This window comes from Rutilus rutilus (assembly GCF_951802725.1).
Source record: "Rutilus rutilus genome assembly, chromosome: 14".
Classification (NCBI taxonomy): Eukaryota; Metazoa; Chordata; class Actinopteri; order Cypriniformes; family Leuciscidae; genus Rutilus; species Rutilus rutilus.
Window position 1 is genome coordinate 22213331 of NC_140219.1, and position 15252 is coordinate 22228582.

General features: G+C 38.7%; 2 protein-coding genes across 3 annotated transcripts in view; both read right to left on the reverse strand.

The window, feature by feature from the left end:
• The window catches only part of klhl4 (kelch-like family member 4), a 42685-nt gene that overhangs the window by 9113 nt on the left and 18320 nt on the right, over positions 1-15252 (reverse strand). For both annotated transcript variants that reach the window (XM_084430329.1, XM_084430328.1), the window contains 9 exons: positions 14818-14985; positions 12754-12890; positions 12342-12538; positions 8012-8224; positions 7677-7863; positions 7238-7462; positions 5103-5265; positions 3211-3423; positions 2324-2495 (listed from right to left, as the gene is read on the reverse strand). In XM_084430329.1, the coding sequence (XP_084286455.1) occupies positions 2324-2495; positions 3211-3423; positions 5103-5265; positions 7238-7462; positions 7677-7863; positions 8012-8224; positions 12342-12538; positions 12754-12890; positions 14818-14960 (1650 nt within the window). In that variant the 5' untranslated portion in view covers positions 14961-14985. The remainder of the gene's footprint in view (positions 1-2323; positions 2496-3210; positions 3424-5102; positions 5266-7237; positions 7463-7676; positions 7864-8011; positions 8225-12341; positions 12539-12753; positions 12891-14817; positions 14986-15252) is intronic.
• LOC311303717 (uncharacterized protein) lies at positions 993-1834 on the reverse strand. Its single transcript, XM_084430332.1, has 2 exons — positions 1513-1834; positions 993-1411 (listed from the first exon to the last, which is right to left on the reverse strand). The coding sequence occupies exons 1-2, from the start codon at positions 1705-1707 to the stop codon at positions 1133-1135; spliced, it is 474 nt and encodes a 157-aa protein (XP_084286458.1). The 5' UTR covers positions 1708-1834; the 3' UTR covers positions 993-1132.

The following is a 15252-nucleotide window of genomic DNA, read 5'->3' on the forward strand; positions in this document are numbered from 1 at the left end:
TAAACGGAAGTTTGCCTCGGGTAGATTAACAAAAAGACCCTAGGTTGCATTTTGGCGACAGTTATCCTTTAAAATCACCAACCTTTATCCAGGATTCTGTGATGAACATAAAATCCAGGTTATGAGATGAGTAGAAGTCATTTAATAAAAAGGTCTTATTCACCACAGAGCGGGCGTTTATTAATGCCATCTTAGGCAGAGGAATAGTGACAGGAGATGAAGACGCTCTTCTCAATGAGTGCAGATTTTCTGGAGGCCAGCTCTGTGGAGATCAACCCGAGCGACAGGACGCAGGTGTAGGGGAAAAACAGGATGGAGCCACCGGTAAACCGCAGCCAGCGGGCGCCAGGCAGCAGAGCTGCACCGAGCGAGACTCAGTTTCCTCAGTTTCGCGTTGTATCCTCCGCAGATTCCTCGTTTCCTCCTTCACTTTCTCCGCGAGATGTTGAGCGGCCACCTGCGGATACCGTGCGGGATGATCGTTCTGGGCAATTCGTACGATTTGTAGAAGGGTCAGTCCACGTCCAAGGTGTGAGAGTTTGTGAATGAGTGAAGTCGATGTCTAGGAGAGCTTGACAGTCGTATACTAAAAGCGTACAGTAGATTAAAGACACAGCAGACAACCAGAGAAGAAACACGAGAGCAAAAGACGGCAAGCCAAACACACAGGCGCCATCTTGGAGACGTCACACCATCAGGCAGAGGTGGGTAGTAACAAAGTACATTTACTCTGTTATATTTACAGTACATGAATTAATTTTGGGGGAAAATTTGTACTTTTAAGAGTAGTACAACTGTGGGCACTTTAACTCAAGTACATTTCTAATGAAAATACAGTACTTTTACTTTGTTACGCTGGGACTGGCTCTATTGCGTCCTTCACCAGCAGGACCGCAATCTCCGCATGCAGGACAGGAGCATCCTTGACTTCCACTGAGGTGGCGAATGCCAGCGAACTGAATCGCATAGTCAAGGCTAATTGCATTAGGAGGCATTGCGTCCTCAAACCACACAAACTCCTGACTTGTGGCGAAAAAACTGAAGATTCTCCACCCGGCCCTCCCCCGGGGGAAGGAGCAGTGCACCCACTGTCTCTTAAAGAACAACTCCCTCGAAATCTGGGTCACCCGTCTTAGGGATGGTGTTTCACTGACCATTTAGAGGGTTTAGCGATGGCTGAGATGAGCTGCATAGCCTTCCTGTGGGCATCTAGATGTTGCGGCCTGAGACATGGCTGCTGCTGTGGCTGCACCGGAGCAAATGTAGGCAGAGCAGGCGGAGGGGCAGCCCCTGGTTGTCTGGGGGCAGCAGCATCACGCTGGGGCAGGATGTGTTTGACCGCCTCCATCTGCTTCTGTACTGCTGAGAACTGCTGGGCAAAGTCATCATCAGTGTCGTCAAAAAGGCTGACCTGGGAGAAGGAGGAGTCGAGAAAGCGTTTGTACTTTGTCAGCCTCCTTCACCTCAGCCAGGTTCAGTAAGCCTTGGCGGCAAGTGTGGCCGAGAACTTACAGGGCTTGAATGGAAGGTGGCAGCACTTTGCGGGTATAAAGTGAGAGCGGAGGAAGCAGCGAAGCGGCTTCTGGCAGTAAAAGGTGCCTTCCATGACTTTGTGAGCTCCTCATGCACCTTCAGGAAGAAAGGAACCTGGGCTGGGCGGTGCTGCTCTTTTAATAGTTGAAGCACCCAGGGGTGAAATCGCTGCATTTAGCTGTGCAGGTAATTTTTTAGATGCGACCACAGTTGAATGCGGCGTCTCTCCAACTCAGAACTGCTTCCCGTTCTTGTCAGCTCACACAAAAAGAAATGTGTGTCTCAACCGCTCGGCTCCGAAGCGAAAGTTTGAATGAGTGAGTTGCAATGCATGTGCATTGGCTTGTTTTGTTACCACTCAAATGTAATTGGGCTCTCAGTCGAGAACCCACTGCATCAGTTCTGATGTGACGTCGAATGTGACTGACTGATAGGGAACTATGAATAAGGTTAGAAAAATCAACCAGAAATGTACTGTCTGGACAACATCACTTTCTGTGGATCTGTATAAATAAGTAAACAAGCACCAAAGGAGAAAAAAAAATTAAAGAAAAATAAAAAGTGTGTAATCAGGTCACTATTTATTTATTTATTTATTATTATTATTATTTTAAGTGGGATTTCAAGAACTGGAAAAGTCATATAAATCAATAAAATCTTAACTCCTTGGGTATTTTTACAATTAATATATTTTTGTAGTTATGATAAGCTCTAAAAAATGTATCAGGTAGAAAATTGTGAGTAAAACAAACAGTAAAGCCTGATTTAAACATGGACTCAATCCACCCACCTCAGTCCATTCATTGTTCTGTGCATCATAGGACTCAACACTGTTTAAGTAGGTCTGACCATCATAGCCTCCGACCGCATATAACCTGTCTCCCAGCAAACACACCCCCACTGCATCCCGGGGGACGCTCAGGGAGGACACTGTGGTCCATGTGTCTGTTTTGGGGTCATACCTGTGAATGCAGTACAGAACATATGAGACGAAATACAACACAATAGAAAAACAATGCAAGCACTTTCAATATAAGCCACTGAAAAAAAAAAAAAAGAGAGAGATAATTACACAGAGCATGTAAACAGCATTAAGTCTGTAATCTAGACAGTGGAAGCCTTTGAAAGCACAAGGACTATGATTATCATCTCCAACAATGAAATCTATTGTGCTTTCAACACGTAGAGTAATGCGTTTAAGTTTCTGATGGCCTTTGTTCATTAATTAATGTCTTTTAATGTAATTTGTATTTTGGTTTAGCTACTTATTTCAGTTATTTACTTATACATTGGCTCCAAAATGATTTGCTTTTAGACACTGAGCCTTTTTTCTTCAACTGTTTCACCATTTTATTTAACATTTGATAATGTTAACAAGGTTTACTCCACATTGGTAGAGGCTGTAGTTCGAATCATCACCAGCAGGAGGCGTTTATCACCAGATTACTGAACTACTGTGGCTTCCAACCACATTCCTCAATAACAAGGTAACAGTGATTTCACAATGAAGTAAGGTGTGTCCAGATTTGCAAATAAATGTGCAAATGATAGTACTTGGCACCCGTAACTATCTGCCGAGACTCACAACCTGCTTTTGTGGGGTGTTGTTGTCATTATTATGAAGATAATTATGTGTTGGATTTCTTTCTTCCCAGATGTTGTGTCATTGTAGCTTACCTCTCCACACAATCAGACAGACGAGAACAATGGCTTGAAGCTGGTGCATCATGTCCTCCGACTGCATACAAGAAACTGTTATATGTGGCCACACCCACTCCTCCCCTCCTCTTTGACATCGGTGCACACATGCTCCATTTGTTGGTGTGGGGATCAAAACATTCCATTGATCGCAGACAGGAGCTTCCATCACGTCCACCGACAGCAAACAACCTGTAAATATAGAAAGATAAAAAAAACAAAACATTTGCAGCTTATTTTATTTTAGTACAGTGAAGTATTTCAGAGTGAAACTGGATGCTCAATGACTTTAATTTTATTGCAAGTAGGAAAATGACTTTACTAGACCAACCTTAAAATACTTGCAATAAAAATTGTCCACATTGTATTGGTTGTTTGGCATATGTTATCGAAACATATGTTATTAAAACTGGAGTTTTGTAGATACAAAAAGAAAATGTTTTCTCATTAAAGTCAGCATGAAACTGAAGTTGTGGTCTTTTCTTCCCTATTGTGACGTATATCCATGTCAAACGGCTTCTCAAAAAAGAAAAAAAAGAATGTAGGGTGGGACGTGATTTTGTCCATCGGGAATTGATGTGATCATTGGATCGTTGTGATTTGCTATTGCTGCTGTTTGTGGCTGAAGAAATGTCAGTTTTGATTCATGGTGACTTTAAAGTAGACATGGCCTGTACTTATTACATAGATAGAAAATAGCTGCCAGGGGCCATTGCCAAGGTGGCTGTTGAGTGAACTGAAGCCCTGAATGTGAGTTTACAATTAATTACAGACCACTGCCCTCCTGCATCACCACAGTCAGAAATGAACTTTTTTATTGAGCGATTTTATTTGCCCCCTGAAACAGAAATTGAAGTAATCTTTTATCTAAATGTCAAAACTTGCTCTTCCTGCATATGTCATAGACATCAAGTGAGCCTATCACAAGGCTGCACTGCAGTTAAACCAACCACATTCATACAAAAAAAAAAAAAAAAAAAAAAAAAGTCCTGCAGTTTTAGACACACATCACAATGCATTAGTAAAATGCATTTTTACTTTACTTTTTTTTTTTTAAATAAGTAGGCTTTTCCAAAGTTTTGGTAGAGCAATGACAAAAGTATGATCTCTAAATTTTAGCCAAACCTGGGGAACATTTAGCAGTCACTGGTTGGATGACCTTAGAGACCTTACTAAGGACTTTTACAATGTTACTAATAATTTCGAGCAGTTTTATATCAGGGAGACCTTGGGTTTGCAGAGAGTCTTGGCGAGAGATCCCTGGGTCAGACGAGGCTGACAATCCCTGTCCTACAGAGATTCAAAAAGTTGTTCTGTTGAAAAGACTGATCAATTAATTACTTTGAAAAGTAGGACAGTGGGCTCTAGAGGTAGGCTTGAAGGGTTTGTTTTTGACCTGGTCACAGTCATCAGTCAATGTTCTGCTAGATTCAAAACCAGCCTCTGTGTTTTTTTTTTGGATAAAGCTAACAGCAGCTCGCCTGCCACTCAATTGACTTTAATGTAAAAGACACTAGAGATGCTTTGGTCTCAGAGCCTATTAACTCCCGTCTGGCTGTACAAGGTTACGCAGTGTATTGGATACCGAACCTAATTCAGACCTCATCATGAGGAGAATCCATGGAGGAAAGCGATCAGCCACAGCACATACTGTATACTGCTGCTGATAGAATTTTTTTTTTTTTTTGTGAATTAAATTCCAAATTAAAATGTTTTACATATTACAATATTACTACAGTAGTAATATAGTGTAGTATCCCCTGTCTGAATTTAGATTTTTCAGTTATTCTGTAAGGAACAGCGATTTTTAAAAGTGTATATGGTAGCACAACAATCCTACAAAAGAAAATAAGAACAAATGAATTCCTTACTTTCCATTGAGAGCAGTGACTCCGACAGTGCTGCGCGGGGTGGACATACTGGCCACATAATTCCACTGCCTCGCCTGGGGGTCCCACCTTTCTACTGTGTTCAAATAGCTCCATCCGTCATGGCCTCCCACTGCATACATGGGCCCCTCCAGCACAGCAATTCCTTTTTGAAGAAATAAATGAATAAAACAAGTAAAGAGAAAGACTCTGGGCTCAGCTTTTGGTGGTGCACGGCATACATTCGACAAATGCACAATCCAATATTAATTGTCTGTCTTATCTTTGTATTGTAGTGAAACTGGCAAATGGCAAAATTCAAATGGCAATACTATGGATTTAATTTCCATAGGAGCACTTCATCAGTAGCTAAAGACATTCTTCCGGTCTGACTCTGAGGATGAGAGCCCTGAGACGCTGTGGTAAGCATTAAGTATTCATGGTGCATCTCGCTGCCCCCTTTACAGAAAAGGTCCCTCATGTTTCTATTATAAATCTCTGGCTGTCGCTTTTGGGGGCTTGACATATAAATCGTCTCTTGACCGACATTTTGTTTCTGATATTGCAGTGCACTTTATAGACCTCAATGAGCAACCTTTGAGTGTCAGTTTTATGGGATTATTGTACAATACATTTTCTCATCTACGAGTTTAAATTACCTGCCATATTTTTCATATAACATTTTTATGGACAGCCCAGATTGCCTTTATTAATTTACACGGTTGTTTTGATGTGTGACCACCCGGTTATTTTTATAGTTATTTCCTGATGCATGGGTGTTAAAGTCACAATTTCAATTATGTCCCATCTTATTGAAATAGTTGAGCAGCAATAAGGCTTGCTTTTAGTGTATAACACATACACTTAATTTTCTAATCAATTTCAATTGTCAATTTAGGTTAGTGTATTTGGTGCTTAAATTATCAACGTTCACAAGTAAGATTCAATGGCAAGAAAGCCAGCAGTATTACTGCAATTTTAATTTTAATTTTTTAATTTTTTTCATCTGTTCTAAACATGTTAAAGAGGACCTAATGGTGGCGACACCTGCTGGTCAAGATATTGTAAATGCAACAATAACAGCCAAAACATGTAGGCTTTAATGCCACCTTTTGCAAACTAATTGCAAATATTTTCATGGAAGTGTAATCTATTAAATGTAATCTACAAATCATTAAGTTGCTGAACTCACGTGCCTTTTCTAGTTCGATACACCCTCTGAACCATTTGAAATAAAGCTTCAAAGCTTCATGGAGCTGTGTTTCAAAATCACCCAATCACTAAACTAGACTTGAGAGGAGGTGTTTATTTTTGTCCAACAGAAAACGTTGTTCAATATAACAGGTTCAAGTTGTGTTACTTATCTCCTCTACAAATTACTCCCTAATGCACCTATCCCTTACATGGAAATTAAAGCAAATTGGCTTAATAAATTCCTAAATATTAATGTATGAACTTTACCCTCATAATAATAGTATTTCTTCTTCTTTAACAGCTGATTAGCAATGTATTCCTTTCAGTTAATAAGTTAGGCCTACCGGGTGAACTAGCTTCATTAATAATCATGAGCAAAGCCTTATAAATCACAGCATACAGAATGGCGTTATAAATGTGAGGTCGTTTCTGTTCTCTTTACAGAAGTTATATTTAAATGTTGTTTCCCTACACTAAAAACTACAAAGCTTTGATCATAAAACTAAACATTTAAATATCATATTACTGAGACATTATTGGGAGATATAGAGAGACAAATGATATTTAGATTCATTTTATGAAAGAAGTTTTCTGCACATTTTGCTCCGTTTGGGCCTGTTTTGATGTTGTTGTTGTTGTTGTTGTTGTTTTGCCTCCTCAAATGTGAGTTCCATATTCTCATTTATCATAATATATGAGTCATAAAAGTCTGATGTATCAAATGATACTCAACAAAAACAGTTTTTTTTTTGTTTTGTTTTTTGTTTGTCTGAAGGTTCTGCAAAATATTCCATTAAAAAAATAAAAAATAAAAGATTTTTCAGAATATTTCATACTGTGTCAATAACAGAAGCAGATAGTGAATATTACTATGTAACTTGTTAATATATGAACATGCTGTGTAATAAGATTACACAAATATCTGAAGCATTCAAAGAACGCACCTAATCCGTGTCTGTGGGTTGACATTGGAGGCATGGTGGACCACACTTTAGTGATTGGATTGTAGCACTCCACCATGTTAGAGGTCTTGAGCCCATCCCTTCCTCCTACCACATAGAGTTTGTTGTCGATCACTGCCACACCGAACTGAAGTCTTCGCCCATTCATGATGCCAACCTGGATCCATTTGTTTGTGCGAAGGTCATACTTCTCTATTGTTGTAGACCCTAAATGTAGACAGACTCTTAGTTTATTGTTAGTTGTAGATTTGCATGCTGCACTGCTAATAGCTGTCAGCGACAAAAAGTCTCTCAGAGACAAAATCAAATAGATAATGACTTGAATTCTGCTGAACATCCTGTGTACAAAAAAATATCTATTTTATGGCAATGAGAGATACTGCTATAAGAAAAGTCAGGAAAGAGCTAAATAATGGTCCACCTTTAGAGGCGTCCATCCCTCCAACAGCGTAGAGCGATCCAACAGTGGATTTCCGTGGTTTGGTTCTTGGGCTCTGTAGCATGGGACGGCGCTCTGGTAAAAGATGGTACTTCATGGCTTCCATCAGGAGCTTCTGGCATTCCAGGTCTTCTGAAAACATCTTATTGTTTTCCAGATCAGCAAGAAGCTAAATCAAGAAAACAGTGCATTAACATCCAACAGAAAAATGAGTGGAATGTTGACGAATAACATTTAAATATTAGATTAGGGTTTTAGGTATTACATTCAAATTGTATGAAACGACCAATAGTCTCATATGCATGTTATTGGCAAACCTGTGGCGGTAAAAGGGGGAGTCGAATATACGCCAGTAACACTCCTAGATCCTGCTGCCGGGGCTGCACATCATAGCGAACCCACATCATCAGTGCTTGAAAAATCGTTTCTTCATCTGGAACATTGATTTCATCACTGGCCAAAAGCTTGGCAATTTCCATTGTGGGTAGCAGGAGGAACTCCTGATTCTGAATGACCTCTAGAAAGTGTTCCTGAAATATTAAGCAATTGTATTTGCTTATATTATAAATCTGTGAGACACTGATAAATGCAATGAGACATTAATTGCAAGTCCTGAACTACACGTACAAATCCAAAATAGATTTATTTTGGCCTATTTAAAATATCAGTTATATTTTATGATTTTAAATATTTAAATGTTTTCTCGCTGTGTCTAATGCAGCAATCCAGTTAAGTCTGACGTTACAAGTAACCACTTGTACAATAAACACTTCTTCAGATTCCAAACGCAAACTTATATACACTAATGTGCTGTAGTACTACCAAAAACTCATGATCCTAATCTTTATCGCCATACCGGGTGAACCTTTTTTTTTCTCAATAGTCATTCTACTATCAATAGCAGTCAATGGAGTTTTAGTAGACTGTCTGCTTAAAGGGGACCTATTGTGCAAAATAAAATTTCACATGGTGTTTGAAAATAAATGTGTGTCGGCAGTATGTGTACAACCACCCTATAATAGTAAAAATCCACCCACTCAAGTAAGAAATGTATTCTTATTAAAGCTACTAAAGTTATTCAATCAAGAGCAGTGAGTGATTTTCTATTTTTCTTTTGTTGTTTGATTCATATTAACAGCATATAGCAGTGGGTACTATATATTACGCTGCTTTCACTTTAATACACAGATCTAATATACACATGCAATTTCTTTCCCTGGTGTTTATGTTCACAGACATAACCGACTGTGTTTATGTGAACTTTGTGTGTTTTTGACATAACCTTGTCTGTATTTAAAGTTTAAGCGCAATAAGACGTGAAAGAGAACTTGGTTTAATACTAACGTGATGCGCCGTCTGACATCGAGATTTCTGTGCGCATGCTTCGGATGTGTGCGCTCAGAAAACCATCAGAAGTTTAAAATGATATGGCTTTAAAATGCATGCAAATAAAAAACTGTCATTATGAAGAAGAAGTGCAATGTCACATGAGCGTGACCACGATAGAAATGATAATCAAAACCAAACAGATGTTTTTTGTTTTTGGCAGAGTATCCGAGGCGCAGTTTTCTCGTACAGGCTCCGCCTTCTTCTGGACAGCGGGGTGGGGAGCAGCAGCTCATTTGCATTTAAAGATACATGCACGAAAACAGCATGTTTTTCATTCCACTCAAAAATGAAATATATTTACAACATGGTATAATAAATTATCTGTGGGGTATTTTGAGCTAAAACTTCATAGACACATTCTGGGGACACTTGGGACTTATATTACATCTTTTTAAAAAGGGGCATAATAGGTCCCCTTTAATATCTGCTAACACTTTATTTTGATGGTTCCCCAATAGACATTCTACTGACTACAAGTAACTTTACAACTACACGACAACTTTTTCTACTAACCCTAAAACTATAACCTAGTAGTCTCTAATGAGAGTTAGTTGACAAGTAGTTGTAAATTACTGAGAGTTGGCTGACATGTACATAGTTGCAAAATTAGTAGAATGTTCAAAAATGGATTATCGAAATAAAGTGTAATCCCTTTACTGTAATCTCAGTGATACATTTTTTCCAGGAGTCGTAAAAATATTGGAGTTTGTGAGCCTGGAGAGTGTAGTGCATAGCATGATTATAATTTTTTTAAAGCTTCGTTTAAAATAGTGATATGAATGATTAGCGCTCACATACTACTGTTAAGATAGTATTTTCACTTGAAAGGGAGTAGAGGTTTGGACCTGGAAGAGTATTCGATATGTCACGACTTAACAAGTGGATGGCACTGACACAAAATATAACATCTTTGTTTTGAATGATGCATTTTTGAGAATATACTAAATGTTTAAAAATATGTCATATCAGCGATATAATGATCTGCTCCAATGCGTCCACAAGGACATCCGAGTTGCTCTCTGATAAAAGCATTTTGCAAGGATCAACTTGTAGCAAGTGAAGAGGATGCCGGAAATCTCTCTAACAAGCTTGTTCATTACTTATGGCACTTCCAGAGTCTCCTTTGTGCATCAGAAGTAATCCCCATTGATTATGTTGCAAATAAGGGTAGTAAACATCCTATTGATCATTAATCAGATCTAAACAGCATCATCCCTGCTAAAGCCGTGCCTGGGCTCTCGGAGCTTAGCTCAGACACACATAATTAAATGAGTACCATGCATTGATTTTCAGCCCCTCCTCAATATAGATTTAAACCCTACTTCTTCTGGTGACATTGATATAGATTCATTATTCGCAATTACCATCACAAGCACCCTGGCAATTAATTGAATACATTAATTCTGTTTCACTGCAAACATTTATTTAAAGGCCTCTCAGGGCATATATTTCAGGCAAGGGCATTAAACTGAACAGCAAGTAACAGGTCCTGCAGCAATATTAGTGTGAGAGGCACAAGGCTCCGTAAGATCTAAATGGATTAAATTGTAAGGGAGGATGTGAGAATTTAATGGGTTGCGCCAAATCTAATGTATTTATGAGGGGAAAGAGCAGTGTTTGTGTTGTCAGTCATTTATCTAAGCGTTGTCTCAGTTGCTTTATTCTGCACATGCTTTTCCTCTTGTGACTGCAAATGAATCTCCCTTTTACATTCAAAAGAAAATACATTGACAGCATGCTACAGGCCATAGATGTCTTGAACTGAGACATTAACCCATGTAAGACTGCAGCTTCACACACACACACACACACACACACACAAAAAAGTTGTAATGTCAGGATGAGACAGAAACGAGAATAAACAAGCTAAAAAATAAATGTTTAATCTAAACACCACAGCAAGCAAACCAGGAAGCTCTGTTAACGCTGTGTTCATTACCGAAGCGATGGAACAGGAAATTTTCTGCTTGTGTTCTCCGATTAGATTAACCTCTCTACTCTGGAAAGCCCTTTGTAAACAGCCTGTGCAGATGTCCTTCAGGAGATAACGGCTATCTTCCTAAGTTGTTTCCGCACTTGGGCAGAGAAATGTCCATCAAGCAAATGTGCTCTGTGGATCCTTGGGCTCCTGAGAATACTTAATGTATTGGCATTATTTAACCAAAGCTGCTTTTGCTATATTTCTCACACATCAAAGAGCTCTGCACACCCCTTTAGACTGACCGCATGCTGAGATACAAAATGTCACATCAAGTAATTTTATGCTTGGAATTCTCTATGCCAGTGACTAGGTTTTAAAACTTGTGGTAGGCTATTTCCTGTTTTTCAATATGCAGGAAAAAAGTTGACAAGATTTTATTTTAAAGTTTACCTCAAAATGAAAATTCTGCCACCTTAATGTTGCTTCAAACCTTTATGAATTTAGTTTGGTTGATGGAACACAAAAGGAGACGTTGAGAAGAATGTTCATGCTGCTATCTTCCATACAATGAAAACTGGAGTGGTCAAGCAGAGCAAAAAATGTTTTGGGGATTGACAGTTCTGATAACCATTTAACTTTCTTTGTATGGAAAAGAGCTGCTTGGATATTCTAGGATACATTTCTCCTTTTGAGTAAGACATCTTACTTTAGCAGTTGTTTCTTACATGAAAATACTATGTCTAGAATTGTACTGTGATAGCAGTGTCATTTTCTATGATAACAGAAATTTGAATTTGAAAGATGAATAAATATTGAAATATAATTTAAGATAATTGGGACATTTAATTTAATTATATTACATTTTCCTCCAGCCAATGTAATAGTGGCCAATAATATACATACTAAAAAATCTATTATTCTGACAATCAACAAGCCTAAATTTAAATGCATCTGTACATTACAAAATAAGTCAAAAGCAACAGTAATATAAACCGGCAAATAGTAAAACAATGAAACTGCATAATTTATTCATGCCAGAGTGCATGCTGGGAACATCGCCAGCTTGTACTCTAGACATTATACTAGTTAATCTGTAAATATGCATGAGCTTACTGTAATGCAGACTCAGATAATCATTGAGATTCTACAACCATCATAATCATTCAACTCCCATTCACTGTGAAAACATACAGGCGTTATTTAACTGTAATTCTACAATTACGACTATGAAAATTACTGTAAAAGGTCAGCAACTAGCAGTCAGGACAAATGTTAGCGCTATTTATAGCTAATTTATCATTTATCCTAGACAAGCTACTTTGTATGCCAGGTCCTACCATAGTGTAGTTGTGAGCGACATTCAAAAGATCCATGCATCCCTGTGCATCAGCAAACGAACGGATCCCCAGGCAGTTGGATGGGTGCAGTTGTTTCATCAGAAAGTTGCAGCAGACCTGAATAACTTGTGAGAGCTGGAGGAGGCAAGCAGCAGCTAAAAGACTTTCAATTGTCTCCTCTTTTAGCTCCAGGACTCCTGCAAATTTAGAGAAAATACTCAAATATGCAGGAAACTTTTCAGAATTATTCTAGGAATAAAATGCTATGTTTAACTGGTGCAATATGTTAAACAGTTAGTTTGTGTTTGTAAAATAGTGTTTTGCCTACTGGCATCAACGAAAAAAATGTATCTGTTTGTGGATGCCACACTTCTGTTACTAGTAAGTCCGCAAGTGGAATGTAGATACTCACCAGTATAAGCAAAATGAACCAGTGCTTTCAGCGCCTCAGGATCAACACCCTCCATTTTAATTTCCTCTTGTTTTGCCTCCCTCACATCATTTGTGAACATTGCAGCAAAGTAGTCTGAAACTGCACTCAGGACAAGTCTGCAAATAATTGTGCAAAATGTTTAAACATGCAACCGCATACTTCACGATGAACTCAAACAACCTCTCCAGAGTCGTCTTCGTAGAAAATTCCTCCCGTACAAAAATATTTATCTCAGTGCTGTGTGAGCAGCTATTTTCACCAGGTTGTTTCATGCGGCTCCGGGATGATGTTGATTGAGCTTAGTGTCAAACTGGGACATGCAGTAGAGCTTTGGCTACAGAGATTTTTCCAACAGAATAGCATCAAAACACTCAGCAGCGGCCGAGAGATTTCTTTAAATAAACACTGTTTTAGAGCCCTTGAAGAAAGTTCAACACGCTCTGTAGTTTGAGATGGAGCATGCAGCACAGTTTTGGCACTTCTTGACGCTACTATTTGCATATCGTTCCTTAAAGGAACATTGAACACAAAATGAAAATTGTGTTATCATTTTACCTTAATTTATGTTGTTGCAAACCCATGACTTTTTCAGAATTTTGATCAAGGTACTCATTGCAATTTTCCATGAAATTACAGTGAATTGGCCTCCATCTTTCAAGCTTCAAAAAGAATGCAGAAGCACCATAAAATGTCTTTGTGTGATATATTTCAAATTTTCTGAAGCCATGCTGTATATTTGTGTAAGATACAGATAAAAAAAAGTGGTCCACTTTAGACATTCTAGTAACTATAAGTAACTTTGCAACTACTAGTATTAATAGACTGTAGTAGACTCACGTATTAAAGGATCCCAAAAAATTTAAATGTAACATTAATGTACTAATGTGGTGTGGCGCAATGGATAAGACACATACCTTTGGTGTGAGAGACCCGGGTTCGAATCCACTGTGAGACACCAATGTGTCCCTGAGCAAGACACTTAACCCCTAGTTGCTCCAGAGGCATGCGACCTCTGACATATGAGCCCGATCTCACGGGAAAACGTACAAATTCCACGAGGTGGCTTATTCGTACGAATTCATACGACCTGACTCGTACGAATTAGTAAGTTTTTTGCAAAATCGTACATATTTTACGAATTGGCCAATTCGTATGAATTCATACGAATGACCTACCCCTGACCCCGCCCCTAAACCTACCCATCACGTGGGTTTAGACAAATCGTACAAATTCGTACGAGTGAGGTCGTACGAATTAGTACGAATTAGCCAACTTTTTATCATTCGTACGAATTCGTACGAATTGGTCGTGAGATAGCGTTGGACATATATACCAAATGTAAGTCGCTTTGGATAAAAGCGTCAGCTAAATGAATAAATGTAAATGTATCTTCCACCAAAACTCTAACACATTAAAAAGTACAAAAACTCAGTAGTAGGCTACTTGTTTGATGCACAAGGACCAATGAGGCTTCATTTATGTTCTGAAGAAGAATGGAAGACTTTTGGGTTTGGAACCACATTAGGGTGAGTAAATGATGACAGAATCCTTTCTGTGTGAATTCTATTTTATTATATTTCCTTACACGAAGACTTCAGACATATGACTTCAGAAGACTATATATACTACATGAATCATAATGAACAATTTTATGGTGCTTGTGCAGCCTTCTTGAAACTTGAAAGCTCCAGTTCACATTTATTGCATAAAAAAAAAAAAAAAAAAGCTCTTTAATGTTTCTCCTTTTGTGTTGTGAAGAATAAAGTCATGTTTTTGGAGTCTGTTTAGGTGAACTATTCCTCTAAAGTTAACTAAGAGTTAAACGAAAGCTTTACTGATAGCATTTAGTTGTTTTAAGTAGCTGTACTAACTAATAGTTTGATTTTGTCCAAGAAAGATGAATGTAAATTCAATCTCTTTTCAGTTGATTTCTAGAGAAGTATTGCACTGAATTTTAAGCAGCGTTCCCTTATGTCCGGTTCATCTGTCTGTTTTGCAGTGAAAGTAGGACATTTGAAACGCCTTGATTCGGTGGAGACTCACCTGTGTGCAGGGATCTTATGATCTCCAGCTATCAAAAGTACATCACACAGCTGCTTGTGCTGAAGATAGGTCTCCATCTTTCGAAAGGTCTGTTCCGCATGATTTGTGGCCTGGAAAAACTCATCTGAGCAGTTGGAGCTCATCCTAGAGAGACTGTTCAAAGCCAACCTGTGGGAAAGAGGAAGATCGGAGTTGAGCTGAGACCGAGCGATGTGCGCTTCTGTCAGTTTGATATGGCTATTTGATCTACGCGGGTGACAGGAAAAACGTAACTAACACCTGCACAAGCTGCTGTGTCCACCTGTGACTTCATCTTTTATTTTCCCCTCAATTGAACCGTCAGTTCTGAGGTTCGACAGAGTTACACTGACTGACAGGTCATGTTGGAGAAAATGTGTTTGGATTGCGGTAAAGCATGAGTCACGGACATGTGCA

Coding starts and splice junctions, on each gene's coding strand:
- LOC311303717 (XM_084430332.1), bottom strand. CDS start 1,707: ATGCAGCGATTTCACCCCTGGGTGCTTCAACTATTAAAAGAGCAGCAC. Junction 1,412..1,512: donor CCACCTTCCATTCAAGCCCT/GTAAGTTCTCGG, acceptor TCCTTCTCCCAG/GTCAGCCTTTTTGACGACAC.